At 33.3% G+C, this 22,237-nt stretch overlaps 1 protein-coding gene across 2 annotated transcripts in view; it reads right to left on the bottom strand.

Moving 5' to 3' along the window:
- Window positions 1-22,237, bottom strand: part of BTBD16 (BTB domain containing 16) — a 105,156-nt gene that overhangs the window by 39,784 nt on the left and 43,135 nt on the right. For both annotated transcript variants that reach the window (XM_051981588.1, XM_051981587.1), the window contains exon 10: window positions 20,703-20,822. In XM_051981588.1, coding sequence (XP_051837548.1) covers window positions 20,703-20,822 — 120 coding nt within the window. The remainder of the gene's footprint in view (window positions 1-20,702; window positions 20,823-22,237) is intronic.

Raw genomic sequence — 22,237 nt, 5'->3', positions numbered from 1 at the left:
GACATCTTTCGGCTTGTCAAATATCCCTCCTGTATTGTGGTACCTAGGACCAAATCCAATGTTTTATTATACTTTCCCATTCATTGTTGAACAGAGGCAACAGATCAAAATGCAAGAAGACTGTACACAATGGGGTTTCTGACATGAGTAAAACTAACAACTGCTAAGATGACCTAGAGGAAAATGACCTATAAATTAAAATGCAAAAAGAACCAGAAAAGCACAGTAATATATCTGTATGTACATATATATTATTGTATGGGATAAGGGAAGTGAACAAATAGTTTATGAGGGTATTAATATATTTTAACATAACACAATAATGTTCATAATTGGGATCCTGTACCATCAAAAATGATTAAATAATGTATCCCTAATATATTTTAGAAAGGCTTCCATTAAAATGATTAATTAGAAAAAGATTTGGACATTAAAGTACTATTGGTAGAATTGTGAATTGATCCAAAACAATTTGGAACTATGCTAAAATATTGCATACTCTTTGACCTAGCAATATCACTATTAGGGCTGTATTCCAAAGACATTTTTAAAAAAATGAAAATGACCTATATATACAAAAATATTTATAGCAACTTTTTTGTGGTGACAAAGAATTAGAAATTAGGGAAAGGCTGAACAAGTTATACTACATGATTTTTTTAAAAAATAAAAGCCTTTTAGTTTTTAAAATACATGCAAAAATAGTTTCAATATTCACTTTTACAAAACCTTGTGTTTCATATTTTTCTCCCTTCCTCTTCCTTTCCCCCTCCCCTCAGATAGCAAGTAATCCAATAGCACCATATGATTTTGAGAGAATACAATTTTGCTATAAGAAATTTCTGAAAAACCTGGAAAGACTAACATGAACTGATACAAAATGAAATGATCAGAACCAGGAGAACAGTATGCACATTATAATAGCAATACTGTACAATGATCAACTTGGAACAACTTTTCACCAATACAATGATCTGAGACAACTATGAAGGACTTAGGATGATGAAGAATGTTATTTAGCTCCAGAGGGGGGAAAAAAACCTGATGAAGTCTGAATGTAGATCAAAACATTTTTCCCCTAATTTTATTTTCTTCTTCTTGCTGTTGTTGCTGTTATTGTGGCTGGTTTTTTTTTTTTTTTTTTTGATCTGTTGTTTTCTTTCACAGCATGACTAATATGGAAATGTGTGTTGCATGACTGCACATGTATTATCTGTATCAAATTGCCTGTCATCTCAGAGAGCAGGGATAGGGAGAAGGAAGAGAGAATTTAGAACTCAAAATTTAAAGAAAAACCATAAAATTTTTTGCAGGCAATTTGCAGATAATAAAAAGAATAAATTAAAAAGATTTGCTAATTAAAAAGGTTTTTACTTTATATATTTTATATATATTAAAGTATATACTTCATATATGTATATTTACTTTATATACTTTTTTACTTTATATATATAAAGTATATACTTTATATATTTACTATATATACAGAACACTCAATCTCCTATAATGCCAGATAACTGAAACATAATTCTAAGCAGGTATCAAACCAGCCAGGGAATTAAGATGCATTCCTTCTTCATCCTCTCCTCATCTCTTCTTTCAGTACCCAAAATGATCTTGAATGTTTTTGGCTTTTATATTTCATTTAACATGTGGCATCATATGGGGAGTTGCTGTATCAGAGCCCCAGGCACTGTCATCTGTCTTGCTACCAGCCCTAAAACCCTCTGGACTTCCAGGCTTTCATATTAGCAGTACAATTGAACTCTCTTAAATGTGTTATCTTCCTTAATTGAATATGAGCTGTTTGGGAGCAGAGACTGCTTCACTCTCTTATTTATATCCCTAGAGTTCAATGCAGTTTTGGTGGTGGGGCACATAATAAGTATCTGATTTGAGACTATTGCCTTGACTTTGTATCTCTCGAGCTTAGCAGAATGTCTGACATAAGTCTGATACAAGGTACTTAATAAATGTTTGTTTGTGAACAGACCACTGCTAATTTTCTCCCTTCCCCCCACTCCCTCTCCTATATGGCAAGTAATCCAATATATGTTAAACATGGTAAAAAAATATGTAAATCCAATATAGGCAAATGCATTTTTTACAATTATCTTGCTGCACAAGAAGAATGAGATCCAAAAAAATGAAAAAAATATTAAATTTCAAGCAAAAAACAACAAAAGAAGTGAAAATGCTATGTTGTGGTCCACACTCAGTTCCCACACTCCTCTCTCTGGGTGTAGATGGCTCTCATCATCACAAGATCATTGAAAGTGGCCTGAATCGGATCATTGTTGAAGAGGGCCACATCCATCAGAACTGATCATCATATAGTCTTGTTGTTGCTGTGTATATTGATCTCCTGGTTCTGCTCATTTCATTTAACATCAGTTCATGTAATTCTCCCCAGGCCTCTCTAAAATCATCCTGCTGATCGTTTCTTTTTTTTTTTTTAATCTATTACACTTTTTATTATAGCTTTTTCTATACAAAACATAAGCATGGGTAATTTTTCAACATTTGACCCTTGCAAAAACGTTTCAACATTTCCCCTCTTTTCCTCCATCCCCTCCTCTAGATGGCAGGTAGTCCCATACACGTTAAATATGTTAAAGTATATGTTAAATACAATATAGGCACACATATTTATACAGTTATCTTGCTGCACAGGAAAAATCGAATATAGGAAAGAAGGTAAAAAAAACCTGAGAAGAAAAAACAAAAATGCAAGCAAACAATAACAGAAAGGGTGGAAATGCTATGTTATGGTCTATACTCATTTCCCAGTGTTCTTTCTCTAGGTGTAGCTGGTTCTATTCATTACTGATCAATTGGAACTGATTTGGATCCTCTCATTGTTGAAGAGAGCCATGTCCATCAGAATTGATCATCATGTAGTCTTGTTGTTGCCATGTATAACGATCTCTTAATTCTGCTCATTTCACTCAGCATCAGTTCATGTAAGTTTCTCCAAGCCTCTCTGTATTCATCCTGCTGGTCATTTCTTACAGAACAATAATATTCCATAATATTCATATACCTCAATTTATTCAGCCATTCCCCAACTGATGGGCATTTATTTAATTTCCAGTTTCTGGCCACTACAAAAAAGGGCTGGCTGCTACAAACATTTTTGCACATGTGGATCCCTTTCCCTTTTTCAATATCTCTTTGGGATACAGACCCAGTAGAAACACTGCTGGATCAAAGGCTATGCACAGTTTGGTAACTTTTTGAGCATAGTTCCACATTGCTCTCCAGAATGGTTGGATGCATTCACAATTCTACCAACAATGTTCAGTGTCCCAGTTTTCCCACATCCCCTCCAACACTGATCTTTATCTTTTCCTGTCATCTTAGCCAATCTGAGAGGTATGTAGTGGTATCTTAGAGTTGTCTTAATTTGCATTTCTCTGATCAATAATGATTTGGAGCACCTTTTCATATTACTGGCAATGGTTTCAATTTCTTCATCTGAAAAATATCTGTTCATATCCTTTGACCACTTATCAATTGGAAAATGGGTTGAATTCTTATAAATTTGAGTCAATTCTCTATATATTTTAGAACTAGGCTTTTATCTGAACCTTTAAATGTAAAACATTTTCCCAATTTATTGCTTCCCTTCTAGTTTTGTCTGCATTAGTTTTGTTTATACAGAAACTTTTTAATTTAATATAATCAAAATTATCTATTTGGCATTCAATAATGAGTTCCAATGCTTCTTTGGTCACAAATTCCTTCCTTTTCCACATATCTAAGAGGCAAATTATTCTATGTTCTTCTAATTTGCTTATAATATCACTCTTTATTAAATCATGGACCCATTTTAACCTTATCTTGGTTTATGATGTTAGGTGTAGATCAATGCCCACTTTCTGTCATACTAGTTTACAAATTTCTCAGCAGTTTTTGTCAAAGAGTGAGTTCTTATTTCAAAAGCTGGGTCTTTGGGTTTATCAAACAGTAGATTGCTATATTATAGACTATTTGGGTCCTGTGCACCTGATCTATTCCACTGATTGACTTATTTCTTAGCTATACCAAATGGTTTTGATGGCCACTGCTTTATAATATAGTTTTAGGTTTGGCACAGCTAGGCCACCTTCTTTGGCATTTTTTACATTAATTTCTTTGAAATTCTTGACCTTTTGTTCTTCCAGATGAACTTTGTTATTAATTTTTCTAGGTCTGTAAAATAATTTCTTGAGAGTTTGATCAGCATGGCACTAAATAAGTAGATTTATTTAGGTATTATTGTCATTTTTATTATATTTGCTTAGCCTACTCATAAACACTTGATATTTTTCCATCTGATTAGATTTGACTTTATTTGTGTGGAAAATGTTTTGTAATTGTGTAATTGGCAGATAGATTCCCAAATATTTTTTACTACAGAACAGTTATTTTAAATGGAATTTCCCTTTGTATTTCTTGTTACTGGATTTTGTTCGTAATGTATAAAAATGCTGATGATTTCTGTGGATTTATTTTGTATGCTGCAACTTTGCTAAAGTTGTGAATTATTTCTAGTAGTTTTTTAGTTTATTCTCTAGAGTTTTCTAAGAATACCATCATATCATCTGCAAAGAGTGATAATTTAGTTTCCTCATTACCTACTCTAATTCTAAAGCAGTTCAATGTTATTCTTAAAGAATCAACACCAATGGTTCAGTTCTGCTTATTAAGAAAATAAGGAATGAAAGTAGAAGTATTTTAAGGTGATTTAATTCTTTTCAGTGCAAATCATGGAATATTAAGATCTCAGAATTAAAATTATAAGTTCCCCAAAGGGCAATAGACAACACAGAGGGCAGAAGCAGGCTACATACATTATGTTACCCTTTATGACTTCTACACAAACTAGAAAATAAAAGAAATTGATTGGAAAGTGAGAAGGGTTTATCAGTTATCAAAAGGAGACACGGTCCTTCTGATTCACAGCTATACTCCAGATACTAAAGACACAAGATTCACTCCCTATGTGAGGTGAGTCCTCTCTAAAGGATTAAGGGCCAATTGTAGGAAATATTCAATGGAAAAAGTGTAATGTCAGGGAAACTGAGGCAAGACAGAGATTGTTTTTCAATTTTTTAATGTGGAGAGTTTTAGGCTAGCCCACTGAATGGAACTCATATTCAAAAATCATTCGGCCTTGAGGAACTGAGGCAGGGAACTTATATAACTAACTAGGGTTTGCAAACAGAATACATAACCTGAGTATACAATCTTATAGAGGAAACAAAGGCAGATAAGGGGGGCAAGGGCACTGGGTGAGTGGACAAGCCATAATTACAGGAAAGGATCATAACTTAATCCTGACAGGTTAAGAGTCAAGATAAGAAGATCAAGGGCAGGAGACAGTGAGGCAAGGGGCAATACTCAAAAGGAGGAGGAGTTATTCCAGCAAGGATTGAAATAAAGCACCTGGAGTTTTTATGATACAATGGTATGTAAAGTGGCCAGAGCTTCAAGGTTTTTCCTGATTCAATTTTCCCAATCCTAATGGCAAGGAAGAAGGTGGGGAGGTTATAATAATTTTATTCAGGGCATAACAAAAGAAAGTTTGAAAAAGTTGTGATGTGTATTTGTGACAAAAGTACATAACACTGATGAAATAATAGATTTTTCAACATACCAAAATATTTTTTTCACTGAGAGTAAACTGCTTTGTTTCTATTAGACCACGTGTAAAGCCAAGTGGGAAGAATAACTTAAAGAGATTGAAGAGGTTCTCAGGATAATAAATTTCATGCTGAAAGAAACCAGAGGGATCATCTAATCCAATTCACTTATTTTGCATATGAGGAAACAAAGGCTTATAGTAGGTAAATGATTCTCCTAAGGTCAGCAATAGCAAAGCAAGAATTTCACTTTAGGTCCTTGATCTCCTGCCACCACACTTCACTGACCATGCAACTGGGGCATCCAAAAGAGGAAAAAAGAAACTTAAAGTATCGTATTTGTTTACATAGTTGTGGAAGCAAGAAGTCTAAAAACTGAGTTCTGAAGTATTGCCCCTACTTCCACCTCCCACCTACCTTATGTCTACCACTCCCATGAACTATTATCCATTTACATGCAAATGAAATTTCAGTTTAAAAAAATAACTACTTTACTTGTCAAAAGCCAAGGAAAAAATATTTAAATAAGCCCTTATTCTGACACTAAGAATCTTGTCATAACCAAACTTGAACAAAAATTTAAGTTTAAAATTATCATTAGTAGTAGGCCCTTAATTGCTATTTTATGCTTTAGTTGAACCTCTCATGGATACAAAAGAAAGATTTTCCAAGGCTTTGTTCCAGTATCAATGAGCTTACTTCTCATTTGGCTTTTCACAAGAATACTGTAAACCCTCATAAGTATAGTTGTGAAATTTTTCTATTGAATGAGGGCATGCATCTGAAAGTATGGGTTTTAAATTAGATTACGGCTACCTTCCCCAAAAATATGGGTTAAAAATGTGGAAGCTCTAATGAAGAAGATAGACCATTCTCCTACCTAATGACTCATTAAAAGGAAGAAAACTAAATACTAACAGCAGTAATCCGTATGGCAGAAAAATATTTATTGTTTTTTTTATTCTATCTGAGTTGGGAGAATCTCCATGTTCAGAAGTGTTTTATTATCAGCAGCTTATTAAAGAAATAGTCTTCCTGAGGCTGAAATAGAATGATAATAAGAGAGATAATAAGAGTAAAAATAGAGAAAATGGAACCTGGAAATCTTTCCAAGATGAGAATATCATTCATTGAATCCAAAAGATGAGTTTCACATATTACTAAGGAAAGCTGAGGAAATTGTTGTTGAAAAATAACTCCAGCCCAGTTTCCAGGGCTAGGACAAAGTGGTTCAATTTCTCCTTCCTGTAGCACTGGCCTTGTATGGAGTTCCCAGTGATTTTGAAGGAGTTTTCCAAAGAGAAAACATCTTGGAGTGAGAAGGTTGAGCATTTCTGTATTCCAGCGTATGTCTCGGCTGGGAATAGAAGGGCAGGAGAAAAGAAAACATCATGCTGAGGTTTCAGTTTCAGGTTTTTCAGTTATGGGCAAGTGAAAATGCAGAAATGCTGAGGACAGTTCTAACTTTAGAATGTGAGATTGCCATGTGGTTAGTACAGGTGGGACCGTGTTCAAAAACAAAACTCAAGGCCAGACAGGAATTAGCAGATTCAAAACCTGACTTCCCTTCCACTGGGATCTGTTCCACACTGAGACAACTCCACTGTCTTTTAGATGAGATAATTGAGGGGAAAATTGTTCTAAATATTTGAGAGTTTTCATCTCTTTTCTGAGTAGGCATATTAGAGAATAATAGTCTTCTATTTTCTCCTTCAGACTCCCATGTTTCTAACTTATTTGGGGGGAATGGGAGTTACTCAAAAAGGCATATTTTCAGACTCATTTCCTCATTCAATTGGAGAACCTAACAACAATTACTGGTTTGGGAGCTTGCTGAATAGAATGAAATAATGGATTCTCCTTTCACGACCAAAGTTGTATCTTTGTTCATTTTTAGTTTTTCCTCCATACTCATATTGCATTTCATTCTGGGCAGTCCACAGGGTTTTTCCTAAAACAGGAGCTGCCAGTAGAAAAACCCATTAGACAAATATCTTGTCCCCTTTTTCTGGGAGCATATTTATAATATTTTGAGAGACACAATACATATTTCAGGCAATTTTTTTCTTTCAACTTGGCTTTTTAAAAATTAAATTAAATTTCTCAAAATACACATTTCTTTATGAATCATGTTGGGTGAGAAAAATAAGACAAAAGGGAAAAACCACAGGAAAGAAAAAAAAAGAAGAAATAAACATAGCATGTGTTGATTTACATTCAATTTCCATAGTTCTTTTTCTGGATGCAGATGGTCTTTTCTATCCAAAGTTTATTGAGATTACCATGAATCAGCTTAGCTTTTGAATGATTATATTGGAAAAACTAAAAAATATATTCTTATTGTTCTGTTTGTTCATTCTCTAGGAGATGGAATAAATCCTACAAAGACTTCCTGGAGATGGTTTTATTCTCAATTCTGAGAAAGAATTGAAGATACTTTAAAAGATTTCTTTTAGTTCATTCTACTATTTACCTTAGGGATGCTTTGCCTTTTTCTCAGGCTACACATTTAAAAAGGAACAACCCCTGCTTTAACCTAATTCCAATTAAATGTAACTGTTCTTTTTGTTAAATATTTATGGAGCATAATTATTCCACATAGTACTCTAGGAACAAATTTACATTTTAAATATGGCCACTATATAATTATCTTAGAATTCATTCTCCTGCATAGAAAAAAATAGTGCTGCTATTTCTTATGGTGTAGTAGTTATTTAGTTGAACTTTGGGCTATTCCCAAATAAAAATGTGTCTCAGATCACTCTGCCTTCCTAAGTATCTATAAGTGAAACTTCATAAATCCTTACCTCTACCCAACTTGAAGCAACTCTCCCTTAGTCATCCTAGAACTCTTGAAACTCAGCAGTGCATGTATATCAGCAAAAGGCCCAGTCTAGCATTCCATTCCCTTAGGTGTCGTGGTTCAGGATTGGCCCTGGCCAAACATATTCCATCAACAGATCTCAGTCCCTACTGATTATTGATCCTAAACCCATCACAAAATATGATGTAAATTTTCAAAAGATTATATATTCCAAGAGCACTACAAATATTAGTTCTTATCCTGTAAAAGGTTATTTATCTGAGAATAAAAAATAATCACTCTAAAGTCATTAAAACCAACTGAAATGTCAACATGCTTTAGGAAAGGTTTAGGAATGTCAATTTGAGTTGCTTCTGACAATCAAATAGAAATTAAATAATAGCCCAATGGGAAATATTGAAAAGACATTGGGGAAAATTACTTATCATTCCAATTCACTGTGATGTATTTGAAATGCTAGCTTGTTCATCAAGCCCTTCAGTATTCACCTAAGAGGAAATGTAGGAAATGGAACTGATGAAAGATAGTTATGACTTATGAATCACTATCTCTTGTAGATGATTAAGAGAAGAAATGTTATAAACAACTTTACAAATCAAGTCAAGATATGCCTTGATACTCAGTGACTTCAATGAGAATATAGACATAGGGGAAGACCACAAAAATTTTGAAAAATATGATTCAGAATTAAGAAGTAAAAGAAATCAAAGATTTGTGATTTGTTCAGCAGTCTAATGCTAGTATATCAGAATACATTCTTCAAGAAATGAAGTCTGATTGGTAAAAATGGGGAACGCAAAAAAAAAAAAAATCACCGAAAAATAAATTGACCATTTTAACCAATGTGAAAGATTTGGCAATCCACATGAGAGTCATAGTCAGATCACTGGATAGGCAAGGGTCAAAACTAAACATATATTAAAGGAGGAAAAAAGAAATATTAGAAGAATATATTCAATTAAACATTTTAATCTGATTTAAATGTTTTTTATCCTTAGTTCTCAAAGAGGACCAATGACATCCAGAGAGTGATGTGTTAACACGTGAATTGGATTTAAGTGAGGGAGAGCTGTGCCGTCTTTGGTCTCACTCTTTCTTCCACAGTCATAGAATCTAGAGGAAAGACAAATGTTGAGATGATTTGGGATGGTTCAGGGATACAATGGGTGATGCTGGCCTTTTTAAATTAAGATCTTTCCCAGGCTTTGGTTTGTCTGAAGGAATGTTCAGTGACTAAGGGCTTGGTAAGAATTGAAACAAAAGATGGTCTAATTTATTATCATAAAAATTTCAATATCAGAGGGGAAGACTCTTGAAGTTTCTTGTCAGAGGCTTATTTAAATAAGTGATTATCTTTGAAGGAAAAGAAATTTTAAAAAATGTTATCAATCAACTCTGACCAACATTTCTTGAAAAAGCAAGATACAAAGTAATCACAAGAAGATCTTAAAGGACTTTCTTAGCCAATGATTTAAAAAATAAATTCAAAAGATTATAAGCCAGTATTGTCTCACAAAATAATGGAAGGAAAACAAGACTGCAAAGATTATGGCCTCCAATTCAAATAAGTCAGATCATTTCAGAATCAATTACCGATAAAACTGAGAAGGAATTAGCCAATATTTGTGAAATGGAATAGCTCTGCTCATATTTCTAAAGTGATCTATTTTTATCACTGATAGACAGTGGAGGTTCAATATTAAAATTCCAACACCTCATTATTTCATGTGCCATATAAAGAGATGAGAAAATGGTAATCAATAAAACAAAATTGGAAAGAGTGACTGCACCTATTAATAGAGAGGAAACCAGAGGAAGTCAGGTCTGGAGGCAGCTGTATTTTCAAAATACTTAGGGTTGGATTTTCAAGATATATTAAAGAGGGAAGATTTTAAAAGAGTATCAAAGATCATAGACAGACGTTATATAAAAAAGAGTGATTAAGAACACCGATGGCTCCTGAACAATAAGTCTATTTATTCTTTTCTATAAAGTGCTTATGAGATATATTTATTCTCATTTTTGACTGGAATTAACAGTTTTATTTGTGAGGTACCTTTTCTGAAACTCATTATCCTAGAGTGTGACCAAGGACACTTAAGAGGCTAAGTGACTTGACAACGTCATATGAACACTGTTTCAGGTAGGATTTGAACCTGGTTCTTCCTTATTCCAAGACCTATGTTCACTAAAGGAAATCTGTCAGATATTCACTCAACAAACATTTAAGTGTTTGCTATGTAGCAGTCAGTATGCTAAGACCTAGAGATACAAAAAAAGACTTCAGTGAGGGTATATTCTAATGAAAGAGACAAAATGTAAAGAGATAGACACACAAGATACATATGGAGTAGATGGAGCATCATTTGAGAGGAGAACATATTAGGGCTGGCCAGGGGAGAGGAGAAAGAGAGATGGGAAAAGGCCTTGTGAAGGACCTGGGATTTGAGCTGAGTCTTTAAATGAATATTTACAAAAATATGAAATATTCTAATTAATAAAATGAGAAATAGAGAATTTAAATAACCTCACTTCAGAGAAGAAATGGAATAAGCCATAAATAAAACTTTCAAAGAAAAAACAAAAATTACATGACCAGATGGATTCATAAGTAAATTCTATCTAACATTAAAAGAACAATTATATAATTATTACATAAACTGTTTGCAAAACAGCAGAAGAGATCCTACTAATTTCTTCTATGACACAGATATGGTTTTTATAAATAAACAAGGGAAAGTTAATAGAGGAAAAAAACCTATATCCTAATATCCCTAAGGAATTCTGATGCAAAAATGTTTTTAAAAATATGACAAAGAATTTAAAACAACATATCATGAACATTACACACTATGACCAAGTTGAATTTTTGTCAGGAATATGTGGTTATTTAATTGCACATAAACTTAATTAACTTCTCTAGTAACAACCAATAAAAATTATATGATTATATCAACATGCAGAAAAAACTTTCTGACAAAATACAATGTGCATTTCTATTAAGAACAATATAAAACAGAGGAATAAATTAACCTTTCTTTCCTTAAAATAATAGCATATATCTAAAACCAAGACCTGCTATTATATACAAAAGGAATAAATTAGAACCATTCTTAGTAAATTTAGAAGTAAATTAAACAAGGATATCCATTGTAGCCATTCATTTAAAATAATATTAGAAATTCTGGTTATAGCATTAAGGCAAGAAAAAGAAATTGAGGGAATAATTGTAGGGAAAAGAAGAAACACATTTATCAGTTATTTTGCAGATGATTTGATGACAAACTGGAAAAACTCTAAAGAGTCAACTAAAATTAATTGAAACAATAACTTGGGCAAACACAGTGTATTATATAAATCCGTAAACCATCTGCAGTTTTATAAGACCTGGCAGGAAGTTCTAGAAATTGACATTCTATTTACTACAAACACAGAATATATAAAATCAAGAGTATACTTACCAAGATATACACAAGAAATATATAAATACAATTATAAGTCACTATTTACAAAAATTTAAAAAAACAGACTTAAAGAATAGGGAAAGATATAAATTGTTCATGTGATACTGATTCAATATAATGAAACAACCATGTTCTCTAAATTTATTTTTTCACTGTCATGCAGATCTAATTAACAAAGAATTACTTTATAGAATTGGAAAGATAATAAGATTAATATGGAAACTAAAAAGGTCAAGAATTACAAAGGATTAATAATAATAACAGATTATTATTTATAATACAAAATAATAAAATTAACAATTAATAATAAAAAATAATATGCTGCAAACTGTACCATAAATCAGTGATTCTCAAAACAATTTTTACTGGCTAAAGATAGACTTATCAGTGAAACAGATTAGATGAAGTAAATTAATATGTAATCTAGAATTTGAAACACAAAGATCCCAATTCTTGGGGTAAAGATTCAGTTTTTGACCTAGACATAAAAGGTCACATCATCAATAAATGAGAAAAACATGAAAAAATTATCACCTTTTTGGATACAGTAGAAGCAAAGTGAATGATCAAATAAGAAACAGAGAAGATCATGGAAGATAAAATTATATTTTGCACAAAATAAAGTTGTACAAATACAATAAAAGTAAAATTAAATGGAAAACAATTACATGTGTGGGTGGGAACTTTTTTTTTTTTTACAGTGAAGCCTTATTTTCAGGATATATAAAGAATGGATTAAAATTTATAAGAATGCAAGCCATTTCCCAATTGATAAGTGGTCTAAGAATATGAATGGGCAATTCTCCAGAAAAGAAATCCAGGCTACCTATAACTATATGAAAAAATGCTCAAGTCACTAATTTTAGAAATGCAAATCAAAGGCAAATCTGAGGTTCAACCTCAAATCCATAAGATTGGAAAAGGAGACAAAAAAAAGAAAAAAAAAAGAAAGATGATGATTAAACATTAGAGGGACTATAGGAAAATATCATGTTGGTGAGTGGTGGACTTGTGAATGAATATAACCATTACGGAAAGCAATTTAGAATTATACACAAAAATTATCAAACAGTACCTCCTAGCTATAGTGATCTAGCTATAATGATAATAACTAACATTTTATTAAATACTTATTACATGCCAGGCACTTTGCTAAGTGCTTTGCAATTGCTATCTCATTTTATACTCATTCGGAGAGAGAAATACTTTTATTATTCTCATTTTACAGAGGGGAAAAGTGAAGCAAACAGAGGAAAGTAAGATAAATCCTGTGTGCCCAGGGTTACATGGCTAATAATGTCTGAGACTGGATTTGAAGTCAGGTCTTTCAGAATCTAGGACTGGCACTTTATTCACTGCCTCACCTGGATGTTCTATTCATACTAGATCTATACCCAAAAGAGATCCAAGAAATGTACAAAAATATCAACAGATTTTTTGATGGTAGCTATGAAACTGAAAACTAAAGGAATATCCATCAGTTGAAGGATGGGCTGAATAATTCATAGGATATAAAGGAGATGGAATATCATTCTGTTGTAAGAAATAAGGAAATGGATGATTTCTAAAAGACAGAAAAAAATTCTATGAATTGATGCAGAACAAAGAGACCCAAAGCAGAAGATCAATATATACAGTAGCATTAATATTGTAAAGGACAAATAATTTTATCCTTTCTAAAAAATTAATATTGTAAAGGACAAATAATTTTGAAAACATTGAGAAACTGAAAGATGAAATCAACTACACCGAGAACAATTTTTACAATAACAACACTTTAAAGATAAACAACTCTCAAAGCTATAAGAAAACTATGATCAATACAATGACTTTCCATGATGCATGATTCATGATGATAAAACATAAGAGGTAATAGATTTAAAGGGCAAAATGAACATACAATCTTTTTAATAGAGTCAGTGAGGTAATTGGTTTCACTTGGTTATGTGTGTTTACTAACAAATAAAAATTTGTTCTTCTTTTCTCTTTTTTCAATCAGATGAGAAGAAGGAAGGAGAGAAAATAGATTTCTGTTTAATAAAAATGTTTTGAAATGGGGAAACTACAGGTATAGAATGTTGGATAAATTTTCAGATGAGATCATTGCTTACCAGTTCATTGTGTTAAAAAGAGTTCTCATAGGGTAGGTATAATTTGGAAATGTTTGTAATGTAAAAACAAAAACCAATATTGAAACAAAGAAAAAGATAGCTATTATATCTCCCCTTAGCCAAACAAATTCAAATATTTTCATAAAACAGCAATCATGGATAAGCAATCGAAATATTACAGAGGTAGTTTCAAAATATAAAAGACCTGGAAGAAATCCTTCAGTATATGAGAATAAACTAATATGAACAAGATTTTTACAGCAATAGAGCTGGATGGGCTACAATCTGTACTAGTGGAGGAAATTTCTATCCTGATGTTAGATCTCATGGCACTACTGAGTTACTAGAATATTTTGATAAGCTGGAGTCAGAGCTAATGCTTTTAAATAAATGTAAATCTTTCTAAACTGAAAGGTCTAGTTGGTATATCTACCTCTAAAACAAGATTTATTTGATATCATGGATAGATTACAGGACATGGAGTCAGGAAGAAGTGAATTCAAACTCATTCTCATACACTTATCATCCAGGTAACTCTTGGGCAAGTTGCTTAATCTCTACCTGCCTCAATTTCACCATTTGAAAAATTAGGATAATATCAGCACATATTTCCAAGGTTATTGTATGGATAAAATTAGGTAATACTTTTAAAATGTTTTGCAAAACTCAAATTTTTATAAAAACTCCTGGATTTGGGAAAGATTAAAACATGTGGATTGAATTTCATAAGAAAAAAGAGAACCAAAGAAGACTATAGAGTAGAAAAAATAAGTTGTGACTACAGTTCAGCTATTAGAAAAGCACGCCTAAAGGAGAAAAAAAAACATGAGAATAGTAAATGAGTTTGAATACATGAAGGAAAGTATTAAAAAATTGTTTTTATTCATGTCAATAGGTGTATGATGGGCAGTGATGTGACCCAGTGAAAAGAGTGCTGGGCCTGGTATCAGGAAGAACTGAATTCAAATTTGATCTCAGACATTTATTAGCTTTGTGATCCTTTACCCAGTATTTCTTCCAGTAATGGACTACTAATGTGCAATGAATAAAGAACTGGGCTGGAAATCAAAAAGACTTATCTTCAGGAGTTCAAATCTAGCCTTAGACATTTAGTAACTGAGTGACCCTGAGCAAATTTATTTAACATTTCTTGCCTCAATTTTCTTACTTGTAAAATGAACTAGAGAAGGAAATGGCAAATCATCCCAGTATCTTTGACAAGAAAATACCAAATGGAGTAATTACTGGAAAAATAAAAACAATACATTTTTGCCAAGAAAATCCCAAATCAGGACACAAATGGGGAAACAACTCAACAACAATAATGGAAAGAAATTGTTGAAAGGAAAGATAGAAGAAGAGCCAATGTTATATGTAGGAACATACCTAACTGAAAATTAGTAAGATTGTGGGGAAAATGAACTAGAGCTACTACAGTTTAGCTGAAGTCAGCTCCTCTAAAGAACATAAATTGTCTGTTTAAGTAAAGGGTTCTTAACCTGTGGTCTGTGAACTTGGTTGAGATTTTGTTATAGCCAGATTTCAATATAATTGTTTTCTTTTATGATCCTATGTATTTTGTGTGTTCTGAGAATAATACTGCTTTAATTTTTGTGAAGTGCTTTCAATATGTAATCTCATTAGATCCTCACAACCACCTTGTGAAGCAGGTACAGTACTGTCATCATTCCCATTTTACAAGAAAAAGGGAACCATCGGCTTCATTAGAGTACCGAAAAGGTTAATAACTCTCTCATTTTATATATATATATATAAAACCCTCCCTCTTCCCACTGTGCTGCATGCTGAAAAGAAGAGGACATCATAAGAAGACTAGTAAGGTTAATGGAGGTGGAAATTATCAGAAAATGGTATTAGAAATTTCTAAGCCAAATATACAAGAACAAACAGTTTCATCCCCCCAAGAGACATCATTTGCTTCAAGTTATGACACTAGAAATCTTTGGGGAAAATGAAATGCAGTATAATAAGGTAAAACATAATAAGATTATATAATTTAAAGGACCTATGTCTCAAAAGGCTTTTAAATCAATGCATGCTACAATATGCTAGTTATAATGTGGTTTTTAAGAATTATCAAGATATCTTCATGAAGAATAAAAAATGTTTGAGAGGGGAAAAAATTTGTGCACACTGTGCTAAACTTCAGGAATAGCCTTTGAATGAGAGTTTTAGGAAGCATATATTAAGGCCATCAAATGAAGCACATTGTCATATAATAAATGGAAGGAGATCCACACCATCACTTTCTTATTTCCCACTGGTTTCTCCCACAGTAAACACAGCCAGAGTTCCTATGAATCATTCACATTTTAGCTCATTTCCTATCTCTTAGTGTGGAGATGTTGTTTCCAAAATGACAGTCTAACTTCGAGCCAAACAGAAATTTCTTATGGTGTATATGACTCATAGGAAAGAATGTCTCATGGGGTATCAGGAAGAGAAAAAAAATAGAAAGTGTAAACACTTGGGTTCAAAGTAACATACAAAGAAATAGAGCAAAATATGTGTAATTCTGACAGCTGGACCAAAAAGAGAAGGCAATAAAGATGGATGCTTCGGTTAACATGGTGCACAGCTGTTCCAGAAATCTGACTCATTGCTTTTAAATGATACACCAACCTAGAAGAACTTTGATTAAAAATGGATGCCTATATTGGGCATTTATTAAATGTACAAAGCAACAAATAGGAATAGGGACTAGAACTGTGATTTCATTGGGATGGAGAACACCCAGTTGGGGAAGTTCCCTTTACTAATGCAGATCTACACTTTGTTTACAACATATGATCTTAAAGTCTTGTAGAATACCCAGAAGTTGTAACTTGCTCAACAATACATAGCCACTATTTGTCAAAAGTGGCACCTAAATCAAGTTCTTCCTCTAGCTATTACACCACACTATTTGAATTTAACAAATACCTATTATATTCAAGAAAGTGTGTTAAGTGTTAGAGATATGAAGATTAAAAAAGTCTCAGCTCTCAAACAGCATATATTCTGTGTAAGAATGGGCTCATTCAACTCTGAGATACCACTACACACCTGTCAGATTGGCTAAGATGACAGAAAAAAATAATGAATGTTGGAGGGGATGCGGGAAAACGGGGACACTGATGCATTGTTGGTGGAGTTGTGAACAAATCCAACCATTCTGGAGAGCAATCTGGAATTATGCCCAAAAAGTTATCAAACTGTGCATACCCTTTGATCCAGCAGTGCTACTACGGGCTTATACCCCAAAGAGATACTAAAGAAGGGAAAGGGACCTATATGTGCCAAAATGTTTGTGGCAGCCCTGTTTGTAGTGGCTAGAAACTGGAAAATGAATGGATGCCCATCAATTGGAGAATGGCTGGGTAAATTGTGGTATATGAATGTTATGGAATATTATTGTTCTGTAAGGAATGACCAGCAGGATGAATACAGGGAGGCTTGGAGAAACTTACATGAACTGATGCTGAGTGAAATGAGCAGAACCAGGAGATCATTATACACTTCGACAATGATATTGTATGAGGATGTATTCTGATGGAAGTGGATTTCTTTGACAAAGAGACCTAACAGTTTCAATTGATAAATGATGGACAGAAGCAGCTACACCCAAAGAAAGAACACTGGGAAACGAATGTGAACTATTTGCATTTTTGATTTTCTTCCCGAGTTATATTTACCTTCTGAATCCAATTCTCCCTGTGCAACAAGAGAACTGTTCGGTTCTGCAAACATATATTGTATCTAGGATATACTGCAAGATATCTAACATATATAGGACTGCTTGCCATCTAGGGGAGGGAGTGAAGGGAAGAAGGGGAAAAATCGAAATAGAAGCGAGTGCAAGGGATAATGTTGTAAAAAATTACCCTGGCACGGATTCTGTCAAAATAAAGTTATTATTAAATAAAATAAAATTAAAAAAAAAAAAAGAATGGGCTCATGGATAATCTGGGAAGAATTGTTACCCACGAGGCATGGTGAATTTTATTCAGTGAGATAGTGCAGAGATCTGGTGACTCTGGTGTGCAGAAGGTCAACTCATCCTGGGGACTCCAAACTAGAAACTTTCCTAATCCTAGACTACTAGCACCCTATGGGGAGCCTAGAATTGACCTTGCCTCTCAGAAGGCATTGGGATATTTAGCCTAGCCCCAGGTAACATCATAACATCATGAGGGTTGCAATTAGATCACTGATTTGTAGAACCTATCTTTTTTTGTATTTGGAAGGAATGATTCTTATTCCATGACTTATGACCTTGGAACAACCTGAGAAGTCAGACACATCTGGAGCCCTTTTCTATCAAGCACAAAATTTCTCACCACTAACCTAGTGGACAGCATTCACTACCTTCTCCTTCTGGAGACTCTCTTTTACAGGTTCTGATGACACTGCTCTTTCCCCACTTCCCTCTCTCTCTCTTTCTCTTTCCCTCTCTCCTTCCTTTTGTCTTCTTCCCTCCCTGCCTTCCCCTTTTCTTCCCTTTTTCTTCTCCCTTCCCCCCTCTCCCTTTCCTTTTTCCTCCTTCTCTTTCTCTTTTCTCTTCTCCTTCCCCTGTTTTCCTTTTACTTGACTTTTCCTTCTCAAGTCTCTTTCTTGGGTCATTGTTCATCATGTGAGTATGCCCCAAGGCTCTCTCCTGGAATCTTTTCTCTCCCTACATTTTCTTGGTGACCTCATGAGTTCACATGGGTTTAATTATCATCCCTCTGCCGATGACTACCAGATCTGGATTTTTGGCCTTTTTTACCTGGGCTCCAGACCTACACAATCAATTGCCACTGGGCATTTCAAACTAGACCTCACACAAGTATCTTCAACTAAACTTTTCCCAAAAAAAAGAATTCATTTTCTTTCTCTCCAAATGTTCTCCTTTTCTAAACTTCCCTGTTTCTATCAAGGATCTCACTATTCTTCCAATCTCCATACTGAACTCCTTACTGTCACTTTCCTCACATTTGCATTCAATTGCTAAATTTTGTCATTTCTTCCTTTAAAACACTCCTTACATCCTTCTTCTTCTTGGCAGTCCCATGACCACTGTCTTTTGCCTAGATTACTGCAATTGCATCCTATTTTATCTCCCTATATCATCTCTCTCTTTCTTCCATCAATTCTTCATATACCTGCCAAACTGATTTTTCTGAAGTATAAATTTGATCATATATCTTCCCTACTCATTAAATACTGTTATCTCCTTATCATTGCCATGATTAAATATAGTTAGAATTTAAAGTTCTTCACAACCTGGGCTCAAACTACTTTTTAAGTCTTATTTTATACATATTAGTTCCTTTCATGCACACTTCAGTCTAGACAAACCAGACTCCTTGATATTCTTTATATATGGCCCTAATTCTCCCATTCCTGTATTTTTGTACTGGCAGAAATGCACTTCCTCCTTACTGCTATCTTTCATAATATTTGGTTTCCTTCAAGATTTAATTTCAACACTACTTTCCACATCAAGGCTCTATCCACTGTGCCTTCTTGTTGCCCCAATTTAATTAAATTTAACTAATTTTTTATGTACTGCAATATGTACATATTATTTTAGTCTTCATATCACAGTGTAGTTACTCAGAAAATACTTAGTAAATGAAGCTGAAAGAACTGTGGATTACAGACTTGCTATGTAGAGCAACAATGATATTTTATTTCCTTCTTTTTTTTCCACAGCCTCTGCAAAGCCAATTAATAACTGAATATATGGAAGATCATGACCTCATCAGAGCCACAACAGTGAATGACTGTTCATTCAAACTCAAAGAGAAATAGAAAGCCTAGATATAGCTATTAATAAGTGCAGAATGTTATCTAAAATTATTTGCGTGAACAAATTAAAATCAGGCATTAATAAACACTGGAATAAATAAAAAAGGAGATGGGACATTTGGCAAGAGCAAGGGACAACAAAGATATGACCCAAGTGCTTACCTGGTATCCATGAAAGACTAAAAAATTTTTTAAAACATTTTTTAAAAAACAGAGAAAGGCCACTATCATATTGGGTATGATAGATTACAATTAACACTGGTAGGAGACTTTTTAAAAGATCATGTCAAACACTGACATATCCCCAAGAAACCATTCTAAGATATCTTTTCCATAGTCTTGTCTAAAAGTCTACAACACTCCTCTAAGATATCAACACTATAACCCATATAAACAAAGTTCTTAGGATCCTCAATTTTTTTTTTTTTTTGCCAAGGTGAGTGGGGTTAAGTTAATTGCCCAGGCTCTCACAGCTAGGAGCCCAATAGCCTCAACTTCAATATTTTGATCTCCTAATCATTGTCCTTATTTAGTTGCTTGGTCACCATATCCTATTCTGTTCTACTAATATAGATTAAATAACGATAATAGTCTAATTAAAATACATTTTTCAATACAAGGTAAAGACTAATATAGTATTTCTTTTCAGATATATCTCTACCTTTTAGTGCTTATTTCTGAACATAAATTTATAGAGTCATATGGTCCTCTTATAACAGCTATATTGACACTTCCAAGTAATAACCCCAAATATTGTGTTCCATAATGAAATTACATTCTCTTTTTACTGAAGGTCTTAGTTTCTTCATCTGGGAAATCATTTCATTGAAGGGACTTATTGTTGTTGTTTTCCATCATAACATTAACATTTGAATGTTGTTACCTGCCAAAAAATGCCAGGACAGTCTCATAGATTGGAATTGTCTGAAGTTTGAGGTTTAGTTGGAGATAAACCCAGTATAGTGCTGTTTTTAGAAGATCAAACTCATTGAAAGTGAACAGCCTGAGAGAGAAAGAGAGAAATTATTTAGAAAAATAGATACTTAATAATCTCATCCATACTTATAACTATGTTGAATGTTAAAACTATTCTAGAGGAGAGCATCACTTACTCATAGGATTTCTTTTTAAAAAAATTATAGCTTTTTATTTACAAGATAAATGCATGGGTAATTTTTCAGCATTGACCCTTGCAAAACCTTCCAACTTTTCCTACTCATAAGATTTCAAACAAGAAAAGCCCTTAGAAATCATTGTATATCTCCAACTTCTTCATTATCATCTCCTATTACCCCTCTACCCGATATATCCTTCCATTTTATAGATAAGGAAAGAGAGGTCCAGATGGCTACATTCAATAGAATGTAAATTCCTTGAAGACAATGTCTGTTTTCTTTCTTTTTTTGTCTTTGGATCATAGTACCTAACTCAATACCCGGAACTTAATAAAATTCTTGTTGAATTAAATTGAATTGAGTGATTTGTCCAAAATCATACAGATAATACTAAGAGACATCTATTATCACACATTTCAGAAAATGCAGACTAGATAGAGTAAAACCAAAGGAGGTTGGCTAGATCTGGAAAGAAAACTTGATGGTAGAGAAATCCTCATTTGAAAGGCTAACATAATTAAAATTATTATAGTATTATTTTACTATATTAGAGTAATATATTATTATAGAATAATTTAATATGTAATGTATATTTACATAATAATGTTATACAACTATAATTATTATGTATATTATTTTACTATTATAATGCTGAAATAGAAGATTAAATTTTAGCACTATTTAAGAAGTATGGAATTTGTTTCAGCGTTTCAATAAAAATGTAAGAATTGCCACATTGGTAAGACCCATGGACCATCTAGCCTATTATTTGCTCTAACATGTATGTTTTATGTGATAATGGTATATGAGAGAAGGTGGTTGCTCTCCATGACCACAAGCTCAAAAGGCAAGGAATGTTTCAGATTTCCCCTACCCCAAATTCAAACTTTCTTAATCTACTGTGACACTATAATCAATGAATTTAACTTAATTGTTCTTGGACTGATTCACATTCTGTATTATTGGCTGATGGTCAGCTCCTTCATTTCTATTTTGTCCTATACATGCCCATATATTCACTGCTTTGTTAATACCTCTTTCATCTGCCACTTTTGGTGGCAATGGTGGATGGAAAGCCTGTGGAAAAAAATAAACGTTTTTAGAAAGACCAGTGGAAATAAATATCACCACCATCTTATGCTATTTTTGGCAAGTGCAGAAGTGACTTTTGCTGGGTATCTGGTTTTTATGTCATCTGCTTGTACATCTGGATTTGACCTTGGTAAGAAAAAAAGCCATGTAATAATTTTAAGGCAGAAAGGGAAAATTCCTGCAGAGCTCAGTGCTGTGCTGTCCCATGGCA

The sequence above is a fragment of the Antechinus flavipes genome, chromosome 2 (genome assembly GCF_016432865.1).
Source record: "Antechinus flavipes isolate AdamAnt ecotype Samford, QLD, Australia chromosome 2, AdamAnt_v2, whole genome shotgun sequence".
NCBI lineage: Eukaryota > Metazoa > Chordata > Mammalia > Dasyuromorphia > Dasyuridae > Antechinus > Antechinus flavipes.
The sequence above is the reverse complement of the archived record's forward strand: the minus strand, read 5'-3'. Positions and strand labels throughout refer to the sequence as shown.